Raw genomic sequence first — 23,563 nt, 5'->3', positions numbered from 1 at the left:
GGAGGCGCCACAAGATACTAACTAAAAGGGTTCAAACTTTTGGACAGAGATTTCAGTTTTTTGGCAGATGAATTACTTTTGTTGAATAATAATGAAAATATCTTTTTTTTCTGTGCCTTCCTTATTTGGAAGGTTTGCTTTACAAATGGGATGTTCATTTCATAAGGTTATTCACATGTTTTCTAACATGAATAATAAGCATGTTTGGTGGGTTCACAAACTTTAAAGCAGCACTGTAAAATATTCTAACTGATGAATGCTACACCCAGATCTTTCCAGCTAGTTGCTCGTGTAATTTTACAGTATTCAAAGCAGTCAAACTTTTTTCTGTTAATAAATCCTGAAAAGGTCAAGTGTTCGTCACCTCAGCAGGCGTTTATTCAACCACGTCACTTTGCAGCATTTCAAAATAAAGCGCACAGAGCGTTATTATCTTCCACTACAATAAAACCTTCGTAAGTGCCTCCATCCCTTCCAAAACTAAAAAGCAAAAACACTTTCATTGTTCACTTACTAAACCTTCAGCTTCTCTCTCACTCAAACAATCCGTCATTAAAACCCGTCAGACACAAACTGATGGAAGCTGCTCACATGTTCCCTGATTTCCTGGCAAGATAAAAGAGTTCTGAGGTAAATATCTTTGAATTTCACGGTGAAATCTGAGGCTCCTGGTGGGTTCGAGTCCCCATCTGTCCTCTTTGCTGCCCCCTGCTGTTAGAGTCTGGAGAACTGAATGAGGTTCCGGTTGATTTCAGCGACGTTCCTGCAGCCTGCATGACACGAATAGATTTAAAAATACACTAAATACGGCTGTAGTTTGGTTCCAGTGAGCAGTTGCTTAGTTTTAGGGACTCACCTGATAAAGCCATCGACAGACGGAACTCATCATTTAGGATTTGTAGAACTTCTCTCACTCCTTCCTCACCCTGAAAGATCACGCAGGACAAACTACGGTCAAAGATGATTTGTGAGGTTTTTGTTGAAATAACTTTTGTATTATTTTGAATCAACTTTGATTTTGAAAAGTTCTCTATAGATCAGGAGCGTCAAACTGGTCTAAAACTGTCCCTCCAGAGGGTCCAATCCGGCTGCAGGACCACTTTACAGGAAGACATTAACGGCAGAACGGAAACTTGTAAAACTGTAAATTTAAAATAATTTCCAGACCATGACAAGTTGTTCTGATCATTAAGGAAAATACTAGATTGTTCATTGTTCTTTTGTCATTTTGTGTCTCGTTTTTGTCGTATGTTGTCTTGTTTTGTTGTCTGTTTTTGTCTGACTTTTACCGTGTCTTACGTTTTTGTCATTTTGTGTTTTGCTTGTTTTATGTATCGTTTTTGTCATTTTGTTTCACGCTTTGTCATTTTTTGTATTGTCTGTGTCCATTTTTTGTCGCTTTGTAACTTTTTAATTTTTGTCATGTTTTTGTTTTGTCTCATTTTTTGTCATTTTGTTTCTCGCTTTTGTCATTTTGTGTCTCATTCTTGTAATATTTTGTCTTGTTTTTATTGTTTTTTTTTTGTCTTTTTTTAAAGTAAAACACTATATCACCAGTTCCAGGTGACTATATGTTGTGTTCCTTTGTCGACACTCTGTGATCTGGAAGTTGTAATGTGGAAATGATAAACTGAGGCTGAATGTTGATGAAACTGAATTTATTTTTCTTCAGAAATTTTAGTTTGTTCATGATGTTTTGTAAAAAGATAATTCCTTAAATGTGAACATTTTCAGAATGGACTTATTTGCACTAAAACAAAGGAAAAATTTGGAGCTGTGGTTATTTATTGGTCATTATGCTCTGGTTTTACTGGTTTGGTCCACTTCAGATCAAACTGGGCTGAATGTGGAACCTGGACTAGAATGACTTTGACATCCCTGCTATAAATAAAGAACTTTAGATGTTTATTTCCTAGTACAATGTGTGTTTTTCAATGTTATATTTATATTTTTCTACTCATGTTTTATGTTCCGTTTTCAATTTCTAAGACTTTAAATAGGAGCAAATTTAACATTCCCCTTTGGAGATCAATAAAGTATTTCTGATTCTGATTATAAAGAATCAGAAAATATTCTAAATATTCTAGATAATAGCAGGCAGAGCAAGTAAAGTCACCATCACAACAGAAAAATACTAAATATAAGAGAAATACAAAGGTACCCAGCTATACTGACAAACATTTATATAATTTTTTTATTCCTGTCCAGATGCCGTTATTGCTCTTTTAAGGCTGCACAGTTTTTCACTAATGTTTTGTGTATTCTAATGTTTTATGAAGCACTTTGTGACTCCAGTTTGGAAAGATCCACAGAGATAGCATTTAATAAATCTTACAATCAGTCCTAAAACACACACCAAGCATGCCACAGAGGTCACAGTGTTGTTGTTGTACCTTGTATGCGAGGCCCCACACTGCTGGACGGCCAATGAACACACACTTTGCTCCCAGGGCCAGAGCCTTCAGGACGTCGCTTCCGGTCCGGATTCCTCCGTCCACGTAGACCTCGATCCTCCCCTGGACCGTCTCCACGATCTCTGACAGAGCATCGATCTGTTAGCAACACAGAAGAAGCTCTAACAAGGACAGCATGGACCCACTAAAGGGCATTTATCAAGATATTACGAGCTGGAAGCATTTCCTGTTTGTATTTGAGGAAGAAACAAACAACCTGCTGGGTTTAACTCGACCATAACTAATCATCTACAGCTCAGGTTAATCAGCACCAAATGCTACAAGCGCTGCTGCTAACGTTGAAGGAAAAGTTGTGAAATGCACATTTTATTTCCTGTTTGATGAGAAGATTGATTGGACTTTTAGTGAAGCCTGAAGTTCAGCCTTGTGTTGCTCAACTCTACATGAAAACTGCTCCGTCAGTTGTTTCTGTGCAGTTTTACAAAAACAAAGAAGCTGCAGCTGCCACCATTTATTCAGTAGCATCACTGGAGGCGAAAGCGATGCTGTAAACGAGGAAGTGAAAGTTGCAGGACTAAACACACACTTAAATACAAATTCACCTCTGCCTGGTCATCCTTCTCTCTGATTATTTAAGATTCATTTTTCTCATCAACTCCTCCTCACACACTTTTTAATTAGATTTTTTATTTTTCTGCCTACTTGCACACCATCTACACAGTATTTATCTTTAGTATATACATTACCATTCAAAAGTTTGGGGTCACCCAGACAATCCCATGTTTTCTAGTGCTGACCACTGTAGCTTTATAATAGTCTCTAATGGATGCTATTTGTGTTGCTCTAAACTACTTCTGTTGCTCTAAAATAACACCAACACTGGAACTATTCCTGCTGCTGCTTCTGTACTTTTAATAAAAAGTACTGCTACTACCACTGCTCATAAACCCTCTAACTAGGCTGCTTCACAGTGCCCTACCTTGTTTAACACTCCCGTTGTCCTCATTTACAGGCACCAAAAAATATTGTTTTCTTGTCTGAAAAAACTCCAAAAATTCAGCCAATAAATTCCCCACATTTATGAAAATTTGCAAAACCTTCAGGAAGAAAATTCCAATAATTCCTTAAAAGTTTCCTTTAAAAGTTTTATTTAAAAAAAAAAATAATAATAATAAAAAAATCCCCAAATTTGGTAAGAAAATTCTTGTAAATATTTTCAAAAAATGAGTAAAAATCTTCCCAAAAAAATCCTAAAAATTACTAAAGTGATTCCATATATATCAGTAAAACTTCTAATATTTTCCAAACATTTTTAACATTTCTTTTTTCCCCATCAAAAAATGTTCAAAGATTTCCCAAAAATGTTGAAGATGTGGACACTGTGAAAGTGTTTTTTTCCTCCCACATTTTCAAACTTTAAAACGGGTCAGTTTTGACCCGCAGGATGACAGCAGGGTTAAGTGATCTTAAACCCAGTAATAAGTGTGTTGGGCGTGTACCGAGGCCGGCCCTCCGTCCAGCTGCCTCCCCCCGTGGTTGGACACGATGATGCCCTGGACGCCGTGCTCCACGGCCAGCTCGGCGTCCTCCTTGGTCAGGATGCCCTTGATGATAATGGGGAGGCGGGTGATGGACTGCAGCCAGTAGACGTCCTTCCAGCTGATGGAGGGGTCCAGGGTGTTGGCTGGGATCCCGTACTCCTCTGGACCTGCCGTCTCCTGCTATAAGAGCATGTGGTACAGTTTACAGAGCAGCTGCAGCTCAGCGTTACAGTTTCAGAATGCAGGAGTTGGAGAAAGTCAGTGAATTCCACCATCTGTTGCAGTGTACGAGGGTCCGGATACAGCAAACTGCTTTACATTTAACAGCCCAGTGTGACCACGTGGAATTAAAATTACACATCAGTTTAACTAGTCGTGGTTATACTGTGACTGCTCAGAACTTTATTCCAGACTGGACAGGGAGAAGAAACTGGAATTCAGTTTGGACTAGTCAGAATAATAGTTATGAATATTTTCTCATGACTAAACCAGATAGTTGTACATGATATTACCAGTTATGGTCCTTAAATGGGATTGAACTCATCAGTGTGGACTTTAAGGAGAACAACAGCTTCATTCATTAGAAATTTGTGATCAGAATTTACCAGAACTTTGCCCTCAGGCTGCTCTGAAATGCCAATAAAATGGTTCATCACATGCAGTAAGGGTTGAAGAGCCATTAAAGGTTTGAATCCTGCAGCTTGTGACGAAAATCTGCAACATCAAAACTCCATTTCAAGATGTCTGTATTTACGTTTTGATGAGGCAGAGACCTGCAGTATCATTCTGACTGGTTCAAACTTAATTCAAGAACAGAAAATTGACAAATTTTGAAGGGAACTGAAGATATCTTGAGTCAGACAGATTGAAACTGTAGAAATCTGAAACTAGTTATAATCCGTTCAGTGTGAATTACATATGAATAAATGGTAAATGTGACATCATTTGTCCTTTAAGAGTGGCAATGTGGGGATTTGAAATGTTCTTTTTCACAAGAAATATTCATATTACAGATATCTGCAACACAAGTCCAGACTAGCTAATAAATGATCTGACACATCTTTTAAATCCACCAACATACTCTTGATTACTACCAGAGACTGATCGATTATCGGATCCCATATTTAGCATTTTTTTCAAATAAATGTATTATTTTCTTTAAACAGATTCCTGAACAATTAAATATGTTGAAGAATCTACCACTCACAGCTCTATCTGAGTAATAGTTCAACTACTAACCTGCCATTAGTGCTGAACTTTAAACAGCGAAAAGTTGTCTTTAACTTAAAAATATGTAAAATACAAATAAACAAAAGGAAATTCACTCAAGTTTGGTGCTGGAGTTCATGTTATTCTAAATTTTGATACCAAAATTTTCAGTTTTATTGCAAATGTTACGTCTATCTTTGATAACAAATATTACCAAATTATCATTAAATTTAACATAGAAAATACTGAGAAGTTATCTTTTAATATATGTGAAAATGGTGAAAAAGTAAAATACAAATAAACAAAGGAATTTCACTGAAGTTTTTGTCTTTAAGTCGGTGTTGTTCTAAATGTTGACACCAAAATTTTGAATTTTACTGCAAATGTTAATAGTGTTTTGGAATATAAATGGTAAAAAGTTATGTTTTAATTAAAAATATAATGCTCAGAAGTTATCTTTTACAGTAATATACATAGTGAAAACATAAAAAAAAGTAAAATGCAAATAAACAAAGGAATTTCACTGACAATTCATGTTGGAGTTTATGTCATTCTAAATTCTGACACCAAAATTGTCAGTTTTACACCAAATGTAACTGGTGTGACTGATTGCAAATAAAATCAAAATCAAAATAAAATAATTACAAAAAATAAATGGAACTGGTCTCTAAAAAGCCGTATTAGTCGACCCCTAAGGTCTACTTTTACTTAGTTATCTTTGACACTACTAGTACATGGAGTTTGAATGTTATATATATATGTGTATAAATGGAAATAACTTGTTGAAATGCTTCACTGGTCACACAAATTACAGGCTTCATCCGACTTAAAACAGTCTGAAACTGTGTGTTAACATGCAGCAGTTCAATTACTACCAAATTATTTATAATAGAATCACAAATTAGCAATACAGAAATTAAAAATAATAAAAAAAAACCTTCTATAATTTTACATTAAATGCAACTACTGAATCATGTAGCTTTGCTGTTTTTGTTGTTGTTCTGCAAAACGCTCATTTCATCTTTCCTGCTATAACTTTTTAAGAGTATGCTGAGGAATAAGAAGCTTCGTGTTACCTGGAAAACTCCGTCAAAGTTCTTGACCTTGAGGTGCGGCGGCAGCTTGAACTGGTTGCGGATGTCGTCGCGGCGCTTGCCGGTGTACGGCACGTCGACGGTGAGGACCAGGGCCTTGTAGCCCAGGCCCTCCACTCGGTGCACGATCTGCTCCGACAGCTTCCTGTCCCGGTAGACGTAGAGCTGGAACCAGCGGTAGCCGTTGGGCGCCGCCGCCACGATCTCCTCCACGGAGCAGGTGGAGTAGGTGCTGGTGATGTAGCAGGTGTTCAGAGCTTCTGTGGCTGTTTGGCACAAGTTCACATGTCATGGGGTCACTGCAGGTGGAAGTGCTTTGGTGTAAGCTGCACAATTCAGGAGGAACTGGGTGCTTTTTGAACACATAACACATGGCTTCTCCAAGGTGTACTGCTAATGCTAATTATGGTATGCTTTACTTTTATTAGACAGTAAAGAAGGAGCTGATAGGCAAACATGGAGTGTGTAGCATTCAGGAAATGCAACATCAAACCGGTGAAGCTGCAGTTATATGCAGAACTGTAATTATTCTGCTAAATTCAAACAGGAAGCTCATTAGTAGAGGCTTAAGTTAGCTTTAAGGCAGGAACATGGTGATATCTGTCCATAAGCTGACAGGTAATGAGTCATTTTGCTTTGACTTTTTGACTGTACAGAGAAAAACACACCTCCACAGTAATGTAGTGGAAGATGACTGCAATGCTAAATGCTTCCATCTAGTGTTGGATACGTGTACTAACACTACGACTGGTTTAAAACCTTGGGTTTCTAAAACTCATAATGCAATGTGCAAATATCCAGAAGTGCAACATCAGCTACACTACTGTTTTCATACTTCCTAATATACCAAATAAGCGTCTTTTAAAGAACAAGCCATTACACTGTTTTTATAGACACATTGCACACACTTTGTGCCCCTATTAGATGTTGTATTTTATATTTGAAAAACTGTCTGATGGTGTGAAAGCACTGACAGGATTGCTGCTTAATGTCGTTACACACTGTGCAATGTCAACAAAAGGAATTCCACTCTATTATATTATATTTTATTTACTTTTTTACTTTTTCTGAGAGTTTTTCAAGCAGACGTATAATAAGTTTGAACATAAAAACCCCTACTATGAAACAAAGCACATTAACTGAAATGAGCTAATTTTTTTTAACCACTTCTGGTCACATGTAGATCTTCATATCCATTTATATGCACAATACACCTTTTCCTTGGTCCCTATGGAGATTTCAAAGAGGTCCGCTGTAGGTGATTTTAATAAAAAGCTGCTTCCAGAGTATTTTTTTTGTGCAATATTAGTTTCCGTATCATGTGTAGCATTTCAATCAAAGTGCAATATTTTATTTTTTCAGGTGTAATGTTTGCTTGTCATTGGAATATTTTCTTTACATGTGAAATATTTCACTTTCATGTACAACCTTGTCAGTATAATGAGCAAGATTTCATTTAAATCTCATTTTTCAGGTGCAATATCATATTTCATTTCATTTTTTATTATCATGTGTGACCTTACTAAATTAATATAAATGCCAGCATGACTTTCATTGTTCTAATCTAGCCTGACTTTAGCTCACTTATTTTATTTCAGTCCTGCATCGTACATATCTTATCATTTCTTACATTTAGGCACTGCATTTCTTAGGTTATGTCATTGTTTTTTTTTAGCAATATCTGGCAGAACAATTTGCTTTGAGATTAAAAAAGTTTTATTTTATGCTATATCCCTCTTTGTCTTCCATCTCATACCTCTTTTCACAGCCTCAGGTCACGTTTATTTTCTCATCTGAAAGCAACCTGCTCATGCTTATAATGTCAGTTTTTAGTGTATTTGTGCTACAAAGAATTAGAAATCCTACTGCTTCAGTTGTTCTATGCACTGATGTAATTACTGAATGTATAACCTGGGTCTTGATGACTTCTTTCTTTTACAGTAAGTGGGATAAATAATGCAGTGTCTGCCTGTGTGTTGATAATCTGACAGTCCTCACCGCGAGCCGTGGCCACCTCTCCTTCATGCCAGGCCAGACAGTGAAAGGCTGTTGGTGCGATGCCGACTGGAAAGCTGATTTCTGTCCCCTGAACCGTGGTCCGAGTGTCGCTCACAGACACGTCCCGCAGGATTCGAGGCCTCAAACGGATCCTGGGTGTGAATTATAGAGAAATATTACAAACAACAACATCACAGTGAATAAAACGCAGCGTTTGCAATGTGATCTGACAGACAGGACTGCTTGTTTTTGTCTAATCTAGGAAATTAAACACCTGATAAAGCAAGAAAAGTTTCCCACAATGATCAGCTGTGTCATATAGATCTGACCAATATGACAAAATCTCTAATAGCAGACACATTTATGTTGTTTCATTGCATTTTTTGTTACAAAATGTGTGTACCAAAACCTCTATACCACTTCAAAATGTGCAGCATAATACATAGAATGTAAAATTTTAAGTACATTTTCACATTTGGGGTAAAGAAATGATCCAACCATGGAACCAAAGGAAGTAAATCTTTCTTGAAATGATAAAATGCTTTAATTTTCTGGGAAAGTTCTCTTCCTTTGAACGTGAAAGAGAGGCAGATCACTCAGAGATTCCCAAAGCCATCGCTTGTGTTCAAGGACACAATCTATCCTGAAAATCCTCTAACCTGACCAGCAAACAACTCCCTAGAAACTGATTCATTCTAGCAAAAACAAACATGTACAGAGAAGCATGAGCAGAACAAGCAGTCTATCAGTCTTTATGGAGACGTTAGGAAAGCTGAGAGGAATGCAAAAGGAGACACGAGAGAGAAAAAAGGTCCTGACAGAAGAAAAAAACACAACAACTCATGACTCTGTGTTTGTCCCAGCGGTAAAGCAGCTTTCACAACTGATTGATGAAGCCAGTAATGTAATGTAGTCTGTGTGTGAATAGAGGTTTGGTCGCTACGGGGGGCTGGACGAACACTGCAGCCTGTTAGCCATTATACAGCATCACAACAACACACACTGGACTGCATGTACAGAAATCAATCACAGCAAAGTCCACAAAAACAGGCTCCACGTCACGTGACCCGCTGCTCAGTGCGAAGACTGTGGAAATTAGTTCAGGCGGTTTTAAAGAGCTCATACTCTGCCTTCAGTGTGTTACGGAGATTTTGTGCAAACTTCCAAAGCCCAAAGTCCACGCTAGTCATATTCTCCCACAGAACACAAATCTCCTGATCTGGCTGAGACGCTGTGTTTGAAGTCCAGCTTTTATTCCTGTTACTTATTTACTTCACCTTGTTACACATTTGTTTACATTCATTTACTCAGAGATCTGGAAGGTGCTGCAGGAATGTAGAATAGAAGAAACATCTATGTAAACATATTCTAGCTGACCAGAAAATACAATTACCAACCTGTAAATGTGCAACAACAGTGCCACCACAGCAGCTAACAGAACAACTGTGTGTGTGTGTGATCAGAAATAATGTCTATTAGCTGTGCTGTCTGCATTATTGAAACACAATGTTTGTATCAGTGACGTCCTTAAATGTTTTGACAAACTTTCTTTTCACCCGCTGTAGATTCAGTGACATATTTGTACAATACAATATATATTTTTAGACGTTAAAAACTATTAGAGCATTGTTAAAACATTAGATTACACTGTACACTTGCATTTTTATTTTTCTTAGACCAATGCACATTTTACTTTTCCTTCTTATGCTTTATATTTTCAGGACATATTTTTGTACTTATGTTTACCAATATGTATGTTTTTTATAAAATATACTACTACTACAAAAAAAGGTATTTAAATCTACTAGAGCATGATTGAAACACTTCATGTTTGTGTGTGTGACGTCCTTACAAGGTTGGATAAACTTTATTCTTCCCACTGTAGATTAACTGACATATTTGTACAATATAATATTTAAAAAGTAATAACAACTATTAGAGCTGTATTGAAACACTTAATTTGCATATGTAATGTCCTTACATGTCTGGGTATAGTGTCTTTTCCCCCCTGTAGATTAAGTGACATATTTTTGGGATATAATAAAAAAAAACTATTTAAAAAATGGATTTATAATTATTAGCGCTCTAGTGAAAAAAACTTTTCTTTCCCCTACTGTAAATAGAATGACATATCTGTACAACATAATATTTTAAATAAATATGACTGTATAACTATTAGAGCTCTATTGAAACACTTAATTTGCATATGTGATGTCCTTACACAACTAGGTAAATGTTTCCCCCCTGTAGAAAAAGTGACATAGTTGTACTATATAATATTACAAAAACAGGATTTATAAATATTTAAGCACTATCGAAACACTTAAGCTTTTGTGAGGTCCTTACACGTCTAGGTAAAGTTTCCCCCCCCGTAGATTAAGTGATATGTTTGTACAGTTCAATGTTAAAATAATTTTTTTTTTTTTTTTCAAACAGGGTTTACAACTATCAGAGTATTAATGAAACACTAATTTGCACATGTGATGTACTTTCTTTTCAGGGTAAACTTTATTTTCCTAATGTACATGGAATGACATATTTGTACTATATAATATTGAAAAATCAGGACTTACAAATGTTAGAGCACCAATAAAACACTTAATTTATGTATGTGACATTCTTACATGTCTGTGGAAACCTTCATTTTCCCAAGTGCACTTTAACTGTCATATTTGTGTGATATATTATTGAAAAAACAGGATCTATAAGTATTAAATCCCTACTGAAACAGTCAACTTGCATATGTGATGTCCTCTGGCTAAAGTGTACTTTTCGTTCCTGTAGATAAAGTGACATATTTGTACTATATAGTATTCCAAAAACAGGATTTATAAATATTTGAGCACTGCTAATTTGGGCATGTAACGTCCTTACATGTCTGGAAACCGTCTTTTTCCCAGCGTACCTTTTGTAAGCCAGCAGATTGTCGTCCCTGGTGCAGCATTCGTCGGCTCCAGCTGCGTAATAATCCCAGGTGGCCTTTGAGAGATGCTCCTTAGCGTACTCCTCAAAGTCTGTCAGGCATACCATAGCCATGTCAGCACAGCGACCTCCCTCTCTGTGTGGGACGACAACGCTCAGGTGTTAGCGTGATGCTCATTCATCCTGACATGTACAATAAAACACTAGAAACCCAAAGAGATAATCATTTACATACAAGCTTAACTCGCATTAGATCATTTATGCAACATATTTTAAGCATTGCATGTGCACAGACTGTAACAATAACAACCAGCTGAGACATGTAGTGTGCAAAACACTGCTGACTCTGTTCAACATAGTTTTCGTTTCCAGTCTTTACCGCAGCCTCTCAGGACTCATAGTTTTACCCAGCTTGGAACAAAAAAACTGCATGAAGTCACAGCTTCAAAACTCACCACAAATGAGTGATATTTCAAGAACAAAAACCCGTCGCTCTCTCAAAATGCCACAGCCTCCATGAAAGACTGAAGTTACGACATCGCTGCTGGAACTGAACCTGCCCTCCTATCAGCGAATGCAACCCCATCAATCAGCAACTCACCAGTCCAGCACTTTGACATCCAGGCGGGTAAAACAACTGCTTTAGTTTTTCCTTTTCCCCCCTCGTGTCTGTCCTGTGCCAGTACTTCTGTCCACAGTGTTGCTTTTGTCTCAATCAGAATCAAACTTTCATAGGGCCGCTGTGAAAGCCACAGACGGTGTACGTGACCCGTGGGCGACCCCTGCTCTTTATTGTGTTTACACAAGCTGGAAATGTGCTGATGGTGACTGCAGCTATAGTGAGGACAAGAGGCGTCTGACGCAGTGCTGCAGTCCAGATGGAACATATACAGTAGTGCATACGGCTGCACGTATTTACACGCTGTGGACACACAGCGGCTGCTGGCAGGTGAAAACTGCTCATTTAGTCATCTTAACATTGGCAAAACTTTAAAATAATAATTTCTTTAGTAATCACGTTAGAAAACAGCCAGTTCATGCTGAATAATGCGTCACTGAGGAAGAAAAACACACACAGGGGTTAAATTTGGATTTCAGAGGAGGAGGAGCCTATTTTTTATGCTTATTACCATTTATGTTACACTGAATTTAGACTTTTTAATACTATTTTTTTTAAATGTACACTACCAGTCAAAAGTTTAGGCACACCTTCTCATTCAGTGGTTTTTATTTAATTATTAATTATTTTCTAGATTGTACATTAATACTGAAGACACCAAAACTAAAAAAGAATACATATGGAATTATGTTGTAAACAAAAGATGTTAATTTTCAGCATTAATCTACAATGTAGAAAATAATACAAATAAATAAAGAGCATTGAATGTGTCCAAACTTTTGACTGGTAGTGTAAATACCAGCACAATTTTGAACCTTATTTCTTCTACCAGCACAATTTGCATGTTACTTCACGTTATTTTTGCACATTAGCTTCTTATTCTTCTTAAATATAACATGTGTGAGCTACCTTGAATTTCCCCAAGGGGATGAATAAAACATCTATCTATCTATCTATCTATCTATCCATCCATCCATCCATCCATCCATCCATCCATCCATCCATCCATCCATCCTTCCATCTGGACTGCACATGGTAGAAATAGGGGATGTATAATTTGAGCAAAACATGCACATTTTAATTTTTCTGACAGACATTACGAATTAATTTGCAATATATATTTTTAAAAGTCAATCATCAGGTCAATATGTACTTTTTTAACAGATTTAAAACACAGGATTGAGCATTACCACATGAGACACCATCCAAAGTGTGACAGTAACACAAAGAGGACAACAGGAATTTGTAAACCATTGACATGACAGTTTAAACCGTGGGTCAGAACTGCTGCACAACATATGAAGCTTATGTCAGTTATAACAGTGTACAAGCCTGAACCATGCAGTGTAAACTGATTAAAGTGTAAGAAGAAACCTCCCCTGAAAGCTCCAATCTGCTCAAATAAAACAAAACTACAGCATTAGTCTCACACGTAATGGCTAAAGCGATTTGGTAACTGCATTGTTTGAAATTGTGATTTGAAATCGATTAACTGTTCAGCCCTTGTAGAAAGTAGTTTAAGTTATTTTAAATTCATATATGTCTACAATTTCTGTACCTTTGGTTCATTTGGATGAAAAAAATACATGAAATTCATTTGAAGGGCAAACAGTTCCCCTGAAATTCTGTGAATACCCTGCTTATATAAGCACCAACAATTAATCAGCTAGTTGTCAATTACTAAATGAATCAACTATATTGCTGACTGATTAATAATTTAGATTTTTTTTTGAAGAGAAATACATCTAAATTCTCTGACTCTATCTTCTTATATCTGAATATTTTACAATTTCTTTCATCCTCTGTGTTAGTAAACTGAATATCTTTGGGTTGTGGACAAAACCAGACATTTAAAGATGGTAATATTGAGCTTTCAGATACACTTATCAACATTTTACACCCAATCAATCATCCAGATTTTACACCAGACCAAATACTTGATTACAACAGATTGGACAGCAATTATTAACTGCAGCCCTAAAATACACTACAGTGGCAGACCATTATGATCATTTGCATTTAATTTCTGCTTCAAGAAACACTAACATTCTTGTCATACAAAGCTAAAAGACATATATTTGCATTTACCCAACTAAACTATCTAAAGTAACTCAAATCTGAGAATAATTAATTATGTTTTCATAGTCTTACTCTCTGTTTCCTTATTTTTCGAAGCAATTACATCATTTCATGTGTGCAGTAGTTGCAGTTACTTCATATAGAAACTGCCCAGAGAAAACAGTATTTGCTAAAAATAAACATGTACTGACAGCTGTGAATTCATTCTAAAATTTGACACTGAAAATGTGAATCTGTGCACAGCTCGGCTGCTTGCTTATCATTTTTACTTATATTTGCTTAACATGTAGGTTAGTAAAGATCACAGTGGCATGTCAGAAGTTTGGATCCTGCTGTTTGATGCTAAAATCAAAGAATATAAAACCACAACTTGTTTTCAGCTTAACACAGAGTTTGTTAGCAGATTTCACCAGCTGTATGTGAGTTGGTCACCCTGCTAGTGGTCTACTAGACTCTGCTAATAAATGCTGTAGCTAGTCAAAGCTAACCTGTTTTCTAGATGGTTTGTACAGCTGTCCAGTTTATATTATTTATGTGTTTATATCTGTCATGTAAATGTACAGTCCAAGTTCTAGAAAACACACAAATTATTAGCTATCTTACACATTTATTAGTGTTTTTGTATTGTATATATGAGTTCTGATCACTGCATACAAACTCAAGCTAACTGCTAGTTAGCAACAGTTGATTTGAAACTAGCTTTGTAAAAGACTTACTAGGTAAAGGTGGCTCTTTTTTCCCTTAGTTGCCCAACAAAGAAGTATAATGGGGCCAGTATCTCCTCTGGTGAGAAACATAACGTGGCTGTTATCGGTTTTTGGAGGACGGATTTAATATCGTTAGCACTTTACAATATTAGCATAAAACCCGACTGTTAACGACACGGATTTGAATTTGGGCGTAACCAACCTGCTCAACTTGACGGGTGGTTCCTCGTAAACAGTTTTTTCAGACTAAATGGCTTTAGAAGCTTTCTACGCTCTATTATCACTTTTAGTGTTTTTAAATAATCATTTAAAAATAACATTTAAAGAACCAAACGAGGCTTTCTGTACGTTTATTTTTATATTTACGTCTGACCGTTACACAGAGACGCCCCTCTGTGTTTAGGCTATTTGGTTCCATCCCACTGAGCAGCACCACCTGTGTAGAGTTGTCAGTAATTATTAGCGAGGGCTAAGCTAGCATCGTGAAATCTGTTGGATATTAACAAATTTCTCAATTAATAAGAGCTTCGGAATTTAAAGTAACTCAGAATGCAACCCACAAAATATATTTATTAACCCCAGCTTGTAGTATTATGTTGTTATTAGCCGCTACATTATTGTTTACGCCGACATTTCAAAATAAGAGGTGGATATTCGTTAGCAAGAGGAGCGAAGTGTGTAAGTATAAAAAGCAACTAAATGTTTATTTTTAATGTTGACTTTCTTTTCTTTGAATATGACCTCAAGTTTATTTATGAATTTACCAAAGTAATTCAAACATTAGGGTTAAAACTCTACAATATTATGTATCATGAGAATATACCTGACTAAGCTGAGTGTTGTGGTGAAGACCTTATAATATTATTTATCATACAACTTCACCAGACTAATTCAAATGTTAAGGTTAAAAATCACACAATAATATATACGATACAATTTTACCTGACTAATTTAGATAATAAGGTTAAGACCCAACGATAATAATATAATGTACAAATTTAGCTGATGAACTTAAATACAAAAATAAGGAGCCTACAATGTTATGTACCTGGACAATTTTTAAATTAAATTTTAACCCAACATAATTCTACATTTAGAAAAAAATAAAAATTAAAGATTGCCAACGAGCAAACAAATTGGTGACAGAAGAATAAAACTACCTGACCAGTTTGAGTCAAGGCAGAGTAAGAATTGTTGGCAAGCTAATCTGATAAAAATAAATAGCGTTTTTAATCTAATTTTATTGTTCAAAATTGCTACTAAATACAAAAATGTACAGTACAAAATTGAAATTTAAGTGACATACGCAGCCCCTTTAGGCATTATCTCATTTATAGATGAATGTCTAAAGTGGAAAATAAATAAATTAGGTCATATTTTGCTCTTATCTGTGCTGTATGTACATTTGTGTGACAAATTTTTACTTTTCAGCTGACTTTTGTAGATGCAAAATCATTTATCAGGCACCCCTTCCTGACCTGTTAAGCAACTTTAACTACAGCTGTGTGTCAAAAATAGAACTTCAGTTACAGGAAGACAAGCTATTAATGAATGTTTTTATTCTGTACTAACAGGAGGTGGCGCAGACGAGCCTTAAAGAACATCAGTACACCTGTTTGGAGAAAACTGCCAGAGTAAAGTGAGGAAATAATGAAGAGTAAGTACAATTTTTTGTTCTAAAATCACACACCTAATGACAGAGTCCAACATTTGGTGAATTTTTGTTTATTTTTTTACTGTTTCCTGTCTGCTGAGACGAAACTGAAGTAGAGTTTACTCACCGATTACAAATATTCATTCTCTCTCAGCAGAACTTCTTCTCTCCAATCGACTCATAACCTGTAAAACACAGAGTTACTACTGTTACTGATACTACTACTACTACCACTTTAAATACTACCATCGCTGTTCCAGCTGTTGTTACTAGTACTACAGTTACTATCTCGCCCAACACGAATGGTATTTCTGAAATTACCACAACATTGACTTTAGTGTTCTATAATTCATATAGTACTACAGTAGTGCTGCTGCTACTATTACACACATCAGTGCTGATATTTCTACTAGCTACTGTAGTTGGTTTAAAAAGAGAACATTTAGCAGTAATTTTCACACGACTTCTTTGAGTTTTCATTTCATTGAAACTGTCTCTTATTTTCTTTGAAATGTTTCTATCTTTTCTCCAACACTGTGTTGGTTTTGATGCAACAAATTGTGTCTTTAACTGTCTTTGATAGTCTCATGTCTGCCATTATTACACTTACCAGTACTGAAACTTCAAGAATAAAAAATGATCAGCACTGCTGCAGCAAATATCAGTATATTCGACATTATTTATATTCTGTTGTGTTCTTCTCTGACACGTTTGTGATTCAAGGTCAGACAGACTAAACTACACTGAAAAAAACTAATTAGTACCACTGTTTTTCATAAATGGGTTTTCATACGCTACAATCTCATTGTACCTCTTAAGTCTTTTCTGAAAATCCATCATTTTATATTCATAAACCCACTACAGTAGCTAATACTTGGTATGTGTAATAGTAGCAGCAGCAGAAATTATACTTAAAAACAGAGATAAAAACACAGTTTGGTGCATTAAAAACCAACACAGTGTTGGAAAAAAGGCATAAACATTTCAAAAGAAATTAAAGACAGTTCAAGGAAATAATCAAACGTTCTTGGACAACTTTTATTTTAATGAACGTGTGAAAATAAGGTTTACTATTCCTTTATAAAAGCAAAGAAACAATTTTATCCAATATTTTCTCAATATAACTTTTAAAACATACTTTTATCTGAGAACATTTCCTTATTTCCTTGAGTTTTAATTTCATTTAAGCTGTCTTTTTTCTTTAAAAAGTGTTTATTACTTTTTTCCCAACACTTTATTGGTTTTATGCACCAGTTGTGCTTTTATCTCTGTATTAGTCTGATTTCTGATGTATACGTATATATTCATGCTCAGATAAACTACATTTAAAAAATAAGGTACTACTGCTATATTTCAGAAATGTCAATTCAGTTCAAAAAACTTTATTTGTCCCAGCTGAAAAGGGCATACAAGCAGCTTATAACAGACTACCAAGCAGTTTTAAAGTGCATTTTGTGTTACTTTTTAAAGCCACAGAGACCATTTTATACACTATTATCTCATCATAACTCTATTCCTGCTTTTATCCAAGAACCATTTCTGATTTCCTTGAGTTCTGATTTCTTTTCAAATGTCTTTTATTTCTTTTAAAAATGTTTATACATTTTTCCCAGCACTTTATTGCTTTTATGCACAAAATTGTGTTGTTTTTTTTCCCATTTTGCTGCCTTGCAAAGCAGCAGATTGAAATGAGAAGTGCTCTATAGAGAAGTGTTATTATTATTCTATACTAACCGTGACAGCTGTTCTGACTGCTTCTGATAGCGTTAAAGTATAAACAACAACTAATAGTAAAATAAGCAGCGACTCACAGCCAGTTAGGTTGCAGTAAACAGTCTGTTTGTTTGTTTGTTTGTTTGTTTGTTTAGGAGGGTTTCTAACTGAGTGTAATGACCTGGAAGTTCTGTAAATGCTAGAAAATGTGTTTCAGGTCCTCATTTCTTTTGTGCTTTAGCATCACATACAGGTGTGTAGAACCATATAAAGTGATGCACCATCCGCTGCAAACCCACATAAACAACATCCAGCTGATTATATATCCTGGTGCCAGTTCAGTCAGAAACTCTCAGCGCCGCGGCCAGCTTCTCCTGCGTCTCTATAAATTCTCCGTCACATCTTTCCTTCGCCTTTTGACGTTTTCCGTCAAGGTCAAGGAAAAGTGTTTAGGAAAAGACATCATTTTTGGGGGTCTCTTCAACCGCAAACTCAGCTTTTCCACCACAAATAAAGAGTCAAAGGCGATAAATCTGGTCTAACCTCCAGTATGTAAATCGTACGCGGAGGTTGAGGTGCGTGTTTGTGTTTTTAAAAACCGTATTTTCTGTGAGTACATCTGGTTTTACAGTCACCTGCCTGGAGGAATGTTTCCAGCACAAATCCTCTTTACAAAGGCGTTGAACACTTGGGGGCAGTGCGATACTGAATGAAAGTCCATTCTCAGAGCTGCATTCAACATCTGTGCAGCAGGTAAACACTCATTTAATGCATGTTTGAAACTGTAAAAGGCCTCGAACAGTGCAGCACAAAACAGTAGAAACACGGCAGAAAAAAGTGTTCAGCTCTTGTAGAAAGTAGCTGCAGGTCTTCAGCTCGAGTCTCTTCTGCTGCAGATGAAGTTTCTAAATGTTCCATTTAAACTTAATTCTTTAAATGGTGGCGTTTCAGTCAGATGACTCAAAATAAATCTAAAAAGCCAGAGTCCACTCAGGAGAAGATGGAGCATTTTCATTTTTTAAATTAGATTTGTACACTTTCTCTACCTTTTGGTCATTGGAATAGAAATTTAAAAAAAACAACACATGAATTTACAAATTTAGGACTATATCACCCCACTTTTATAGGCGCAAATACACCAAAACTCTTTAATTAATCTACAACTACTAAATGAATCAGCTGTTCTGATAATGGATTCATCTGTTTGAAGTCTAAATTCTATGATTCCAGCTTGTTAAATTACAAAATCAGATATTCAAGGAGGTAATCTTGGGCTTTGGGAAACACTGATCGATATTTTTTTGAAATTTTAAACCAAACCAACCAACCATGCAGATTTTACACCAGGATAGTTACCTAAAATAATAGAAATATAGCAGAAACCTACTCAGTTTAACAGCAGCTTTTTGGGATTTTGATTTTTAAAAATACCCTAAATGTAAATAGTTAGAAGAGCTATAGGGAGAAACACTGTGTTTGCATGAATCTGTTGTACTTTCAGTGAAAAACAGTGTTAACTAGAGATGTTGTTGCATCTGGAGGAGCTATAGGATTAAAAAGCAGTGCTAATAGTATTTAAATGTAGAATCTAAAACATAATTTTGCCACTGGACATGCTGTTCTGTACTTTTCTGTAATCCTACTGGGAAAAAAGGCAGTTGAGTGGCAGAAAAAGTTGAATAAACATCATTACATCAGACGTATAGTTATTGTTGATTTTAATTGGAAAAAATATTTGAATATAAACTGCAAGAATTTGTTACACTTGAATAAATAGAAAAACTGTGTTAAAGAGATTTTGTGGGATAAAAATCAACATTAAAAGTGTTGTTTTTGCGTTTTTTTTAATCAAACGTAAAATCTAAAGCAGGATTTTGTCGTTGGAGAAACTGTTCTTTTCCTTTCTGTGCTTCTGTAATCCTACTGGAAGAAAAATAGTGGCAGAAAAAGCTGAATAAACATCATCACATCAGACGTACAACACAGTAAAAACACTGCAAAAACCTGCTTCCTTATTCCCTTATACAGCATTTTGTTTTTTATTTTAATTTCAACTCTTAAATACTATCTATAGTTCAATGTCTCATACCTAAAATCTGTTAAATATAGATATTCTGCTTGTTTTACTGTTTATTTTACCACCAGGCAGTACTGCTGTGATGGATTCTTTTTTTATATATACATATACAATACAAATTCAGCTGAATAATGTAAAATATTAAAGTTAAGACACTACAATAATGATATATTTTTATTGAAATTTACTTGATTAATTTAAACATTAAACTGAGGAATCTACAATATTTTATACCAATTTAAAAATTAAAGTTCAAACCTTATATAATTATTTAACCCCTAATTAATCCAAAGATTTTCTATGAGCAAACACCTTGACAGAAGAAATGAAAATGCATTTTTGTTAACATTTTATAGTTCAATAGTGCTATTAAATGCAGTAATAAACATGAAATAATTAAGGTTTTATTGGGATGTAGACGGCCTGCAGGCAATAATAAATATTTCTAAAGATAATTTAGCTCCTCTGTAGATCTTATCTGTGCTGCCCGGACGTCTGTATGATGAGTTTAAACTTTTTAGCTGGTGTTATTTGTAGTTTTTGCTGTAGTTTTCCTCCTTTCTGTGCGGCTGGATGACTAGCGGTGAAAGATGTCGTTCATTTAGCGTCTCTGAATGCTGCTTGGACCACATTGTTCAGGTGGATTTCTAGAACACCTGCTGTTTGGTATTTTTGGTGCTAAACCAGGTGAAGATTTTACACGTTTCTTTATACTCTACACACGTCTGATTGTGTTTCAGTGCCTGTTAATTACTTAATTAAGTCACTGGAGACACATACTTGGGTTAAAACATAAAACAGAATCTAATGAAAGGGACACAGTGTGAGTGAATGCAGTTATTTGAATGGATAAAGGAGCGTCTTACCTGAGCCTGAGCTCCCTGCAGACCTACAGAACGTGTCGGTTCTCCTCATGTGACCAGGTCATGTCAGAGGTCAGTCCAACCCCCAACGCCAGCTAAGCCTCTCGTCAGCACTCTGAACTACTGGCCTCTCTTTGTGCCAAAAAACACCAAAAGCAGCTCGATTGTTGTCCAGGAGCAACAAACACCTCCTCGTTTTCCTTCCTAACTTCAGTTCCTGTTCTATTTTCTCTTCCTCGTGTTCTGTCCTCCTTAATTCTATCCTTTGTGACGCTGAGAAAAGGTTTAAATGAACTGGAATTAAGTTCATGCAGTTTCTATAACTTAATAAGCAATAATAATTCTGCTTAAATCATTTGATGCCTCTCAAAACTTCATTTTAAAGAAAGTCAACTTGTAGCTTCTATTTTTTTTCCAGTTTAAGCTTCAAGATTATATAAAAACTAAACACCTCAATGCTATTCTGCTCATTCTGCTGTTTATTTTACCACCAGATAGTACTGCTGGGATGTACATATACAATACAATTTACCTGAATAATTTAAATTAGAAGGTTAAGACCCTGCAGTGACATATATTTTGTAGAAATGGATCTGATGAATTTAAATATTAATTTGAAGACCCTACAACAATACATAGTCTAGGAATTTACTTGACTCATGAGGAACCTACAATATTATAAATAAATGTATATAACTTAATAAGCAATATTAATTCCACTAGTTCAAGTTAGAAATGCTTAAATCATTTGATTCCTCCAAAACTTGATTTTAAAGAAAGTCAGCTTATAGCTTCTATTTCAAGATTATACATATATAAAAATAAATATCTTAATAAATATCTCAAAGGTTTTCCCAATATCACACAACCCTTATGTACACACATGTAGAAAGTAGCTGCAGGTCTTCAGCTCGATTCTCTTCTGCTGCAGATGAAGCTTCTAAATGTTCCGTTTAAACTTAATTCTTTAAATGGTGGCGTTTCAGTCAGATGACTCAAAATAAATCTAAACAGCCAGAGTCCACTCAGGAGAAGATGGAGCATTCTCATTTTTTAAATTAGATTTGTACACTTTCTCTACCTTTTGGTCATTGGAATAGAAATTTAAAAAAAACAACACATGAATTTACAAATTTAGGACTATATCACCCCACTTTTATAGGCGCAAATACACCAAAACTCTTTAATTAATCTACAACTACTAAATGAATCAACTGTTCTGATAATGGATTCATCCGTTTGAAGTCTAAATTCTATGATTCCAGCTTGTTAAATTACAAAATCAGATATTCAAGGAGGTAATCTTGGGCTTTGGGAAACACTGATCGATATTTTTTTGAAATTTTAAACCAAACCAACCAACCATGCAGATTTTACACCAGGATAATTACCTAAAATAATAGAAATATAGCAGAAACCTACTCAGTTTAACAGCAGCTTTTTGGGATTTTGATTTTTAAAAATACCCTAAATGTAAATAGTTAGATGTCTTAAGAGCTATAGGGAGAAACACTGTGTTTGCATGAATCTGTTGTACTTTCAGTGAAAAACAGTGTTAACTAGAGATGTTGTTGCATCTGGAGGAGCTATAGGATTAAAAAGCAGTGCTAATAGTATTTAAATGTAGAATCTAAAACATAATTTTGCCACTGGACATGCTGTTCTGTACTTTTCTGTAATCCTACTGGGAAAAAAGGCAGCTGAGTGGCAGAAAAAGTTGAATAAAAATCATTACATCAGACGTATAGTTATTGTTGATTTTAATTGGAAAAAATATTTGAATATAAACTACAAGAATTTGTTGCACTTGAATAAATAGAAAAACTGTGTTAAAGAGATTTTGTGGGATAAAAATCAACATTAAAAGTATTGTTTTTGCATTTTTTTTAATCAAACGTAAAATCTAAAGCAGGATTTTGTCGTTGGAGAAACTGTTCTTTTCCTTTCTGTGCTTCTGTAATCCTACTGGAAGAAAAATAGTGGCAGAAAAAGCTGAATAAACATCATCACATCAGACGTACAACACAGTAAAAACACTGCAAAAACCTGCTTCCTTATTCCCTTATACAGCATTTTGTTTTTTATTTTAATTTCAACTCTTAAATACTATCTATAGTTCAACGTCTCATACCTAAAATCTGTTAAATATAGATATTCTGCTTGTTTTACTGTTTATTTTACCACCAGGCAGTACTGCTGTGATGGATTCTTTATATATATATATATATATATATATATATATATATATATATATATATATATATATATATATATATATATATATATATATATATATATGTATATATATATATGTGTATATATATATATATATATATATATATATATATATATATATATAATACAAATTCAGCTGAATAATGTTAAATATTAAAGTTAAGACACTACAATAATGATATATTTTTATTGAAATTTACTTGATTAATTTAAACATTAAAGTGAGGAATCTACAATATTTTATACCAATTTAAAAATTAAAGTTCAAACCTTATATAATTATTTAACCCCTAATTAATCCAAAGATTTTCTATGAGCAAACACCTTGACAGAAGAAATGAAAATGCATTTTTGTTAACATTTTATAGTTCAATAGTGCTATTAAATGCAGTAATAAACATGAAATAATTAAGGTTTTATTGGGATGTAGACAACCTG

The 23,563-nt window shown here is 35.0% G+C and overlaps 1 protein-coding gene across 5 annotated transcripts; it reads right to left on the bottom strand.

Moving 5' to 3' along the window:
- Positions 1 to 349: 349 nt before the first annotated feature.
- hao2 (hydroxyacid oxidase 2 (long chain)) lies at positions 350 to 16,422 on the bottom strand. Of its 5 annotated transcripts, none has more exons than XM_035949594.2 (8): positions 16,365 to 16,421; positions 11,162 to 11,314; positions 8,257 to 8,408; positions 6,241 to 6,524; positions 3,914 to 4,135; positions 2,394 to 2,552; positions 857 to 926; positions 350 to 770 (listed from the first exon to the last, which is right to left on the bottom strand). In XM_035949594.2, the coding sequence occupies exons 1-8, from the start codon at positions 16,379 to 16,381 to the stop codon at positions 715 to 717; spliced, it is 1,113 nt and encodes a 370-aa protein (XP_035805487.2). In that variant the 5' UTR covers positions 16,382 to 16,421; the 3' UTR covers positions 350 to 714. The 5 variants fall into 5 exon arrangements, with proteins under 5 accessions (XP_035805487.2, XP_023129185.2, XP_035805488.2 ...); XM_023273417.3 differs by lacking the exon at positions 16,365 to 16,421 and adding an exon at positions 14,593 to 14,613; XM_035949595.2 differs by lacking the exon at positions 16,365 to 16,421 and adding an exon at positions 11,780 to 11,958.
- Between the last annotated feature and the right edge of the window lie 7,141 nt (positions 16,423 to 23,563).

The sequence above is a fragment of the Amphiprion ocellaris genome, chromosome 11 (genome assembly GCF_022539595.1).
Source record: "Amphiprion ocellaris isolate individual 3 ecotype Okinawa chromosome 11, ASM2253959v1, whole genome shotgun sequence".
Classification (NCBI taxonomy): Eukaryota; Metazoa; Chordata; class Actinopteri; family Pomacentridae; genus Amphiprion; species Amphiprion ocellaris.
This window is presented reverse-complemented; position numbering and strand designations above follow the sequence as displayed.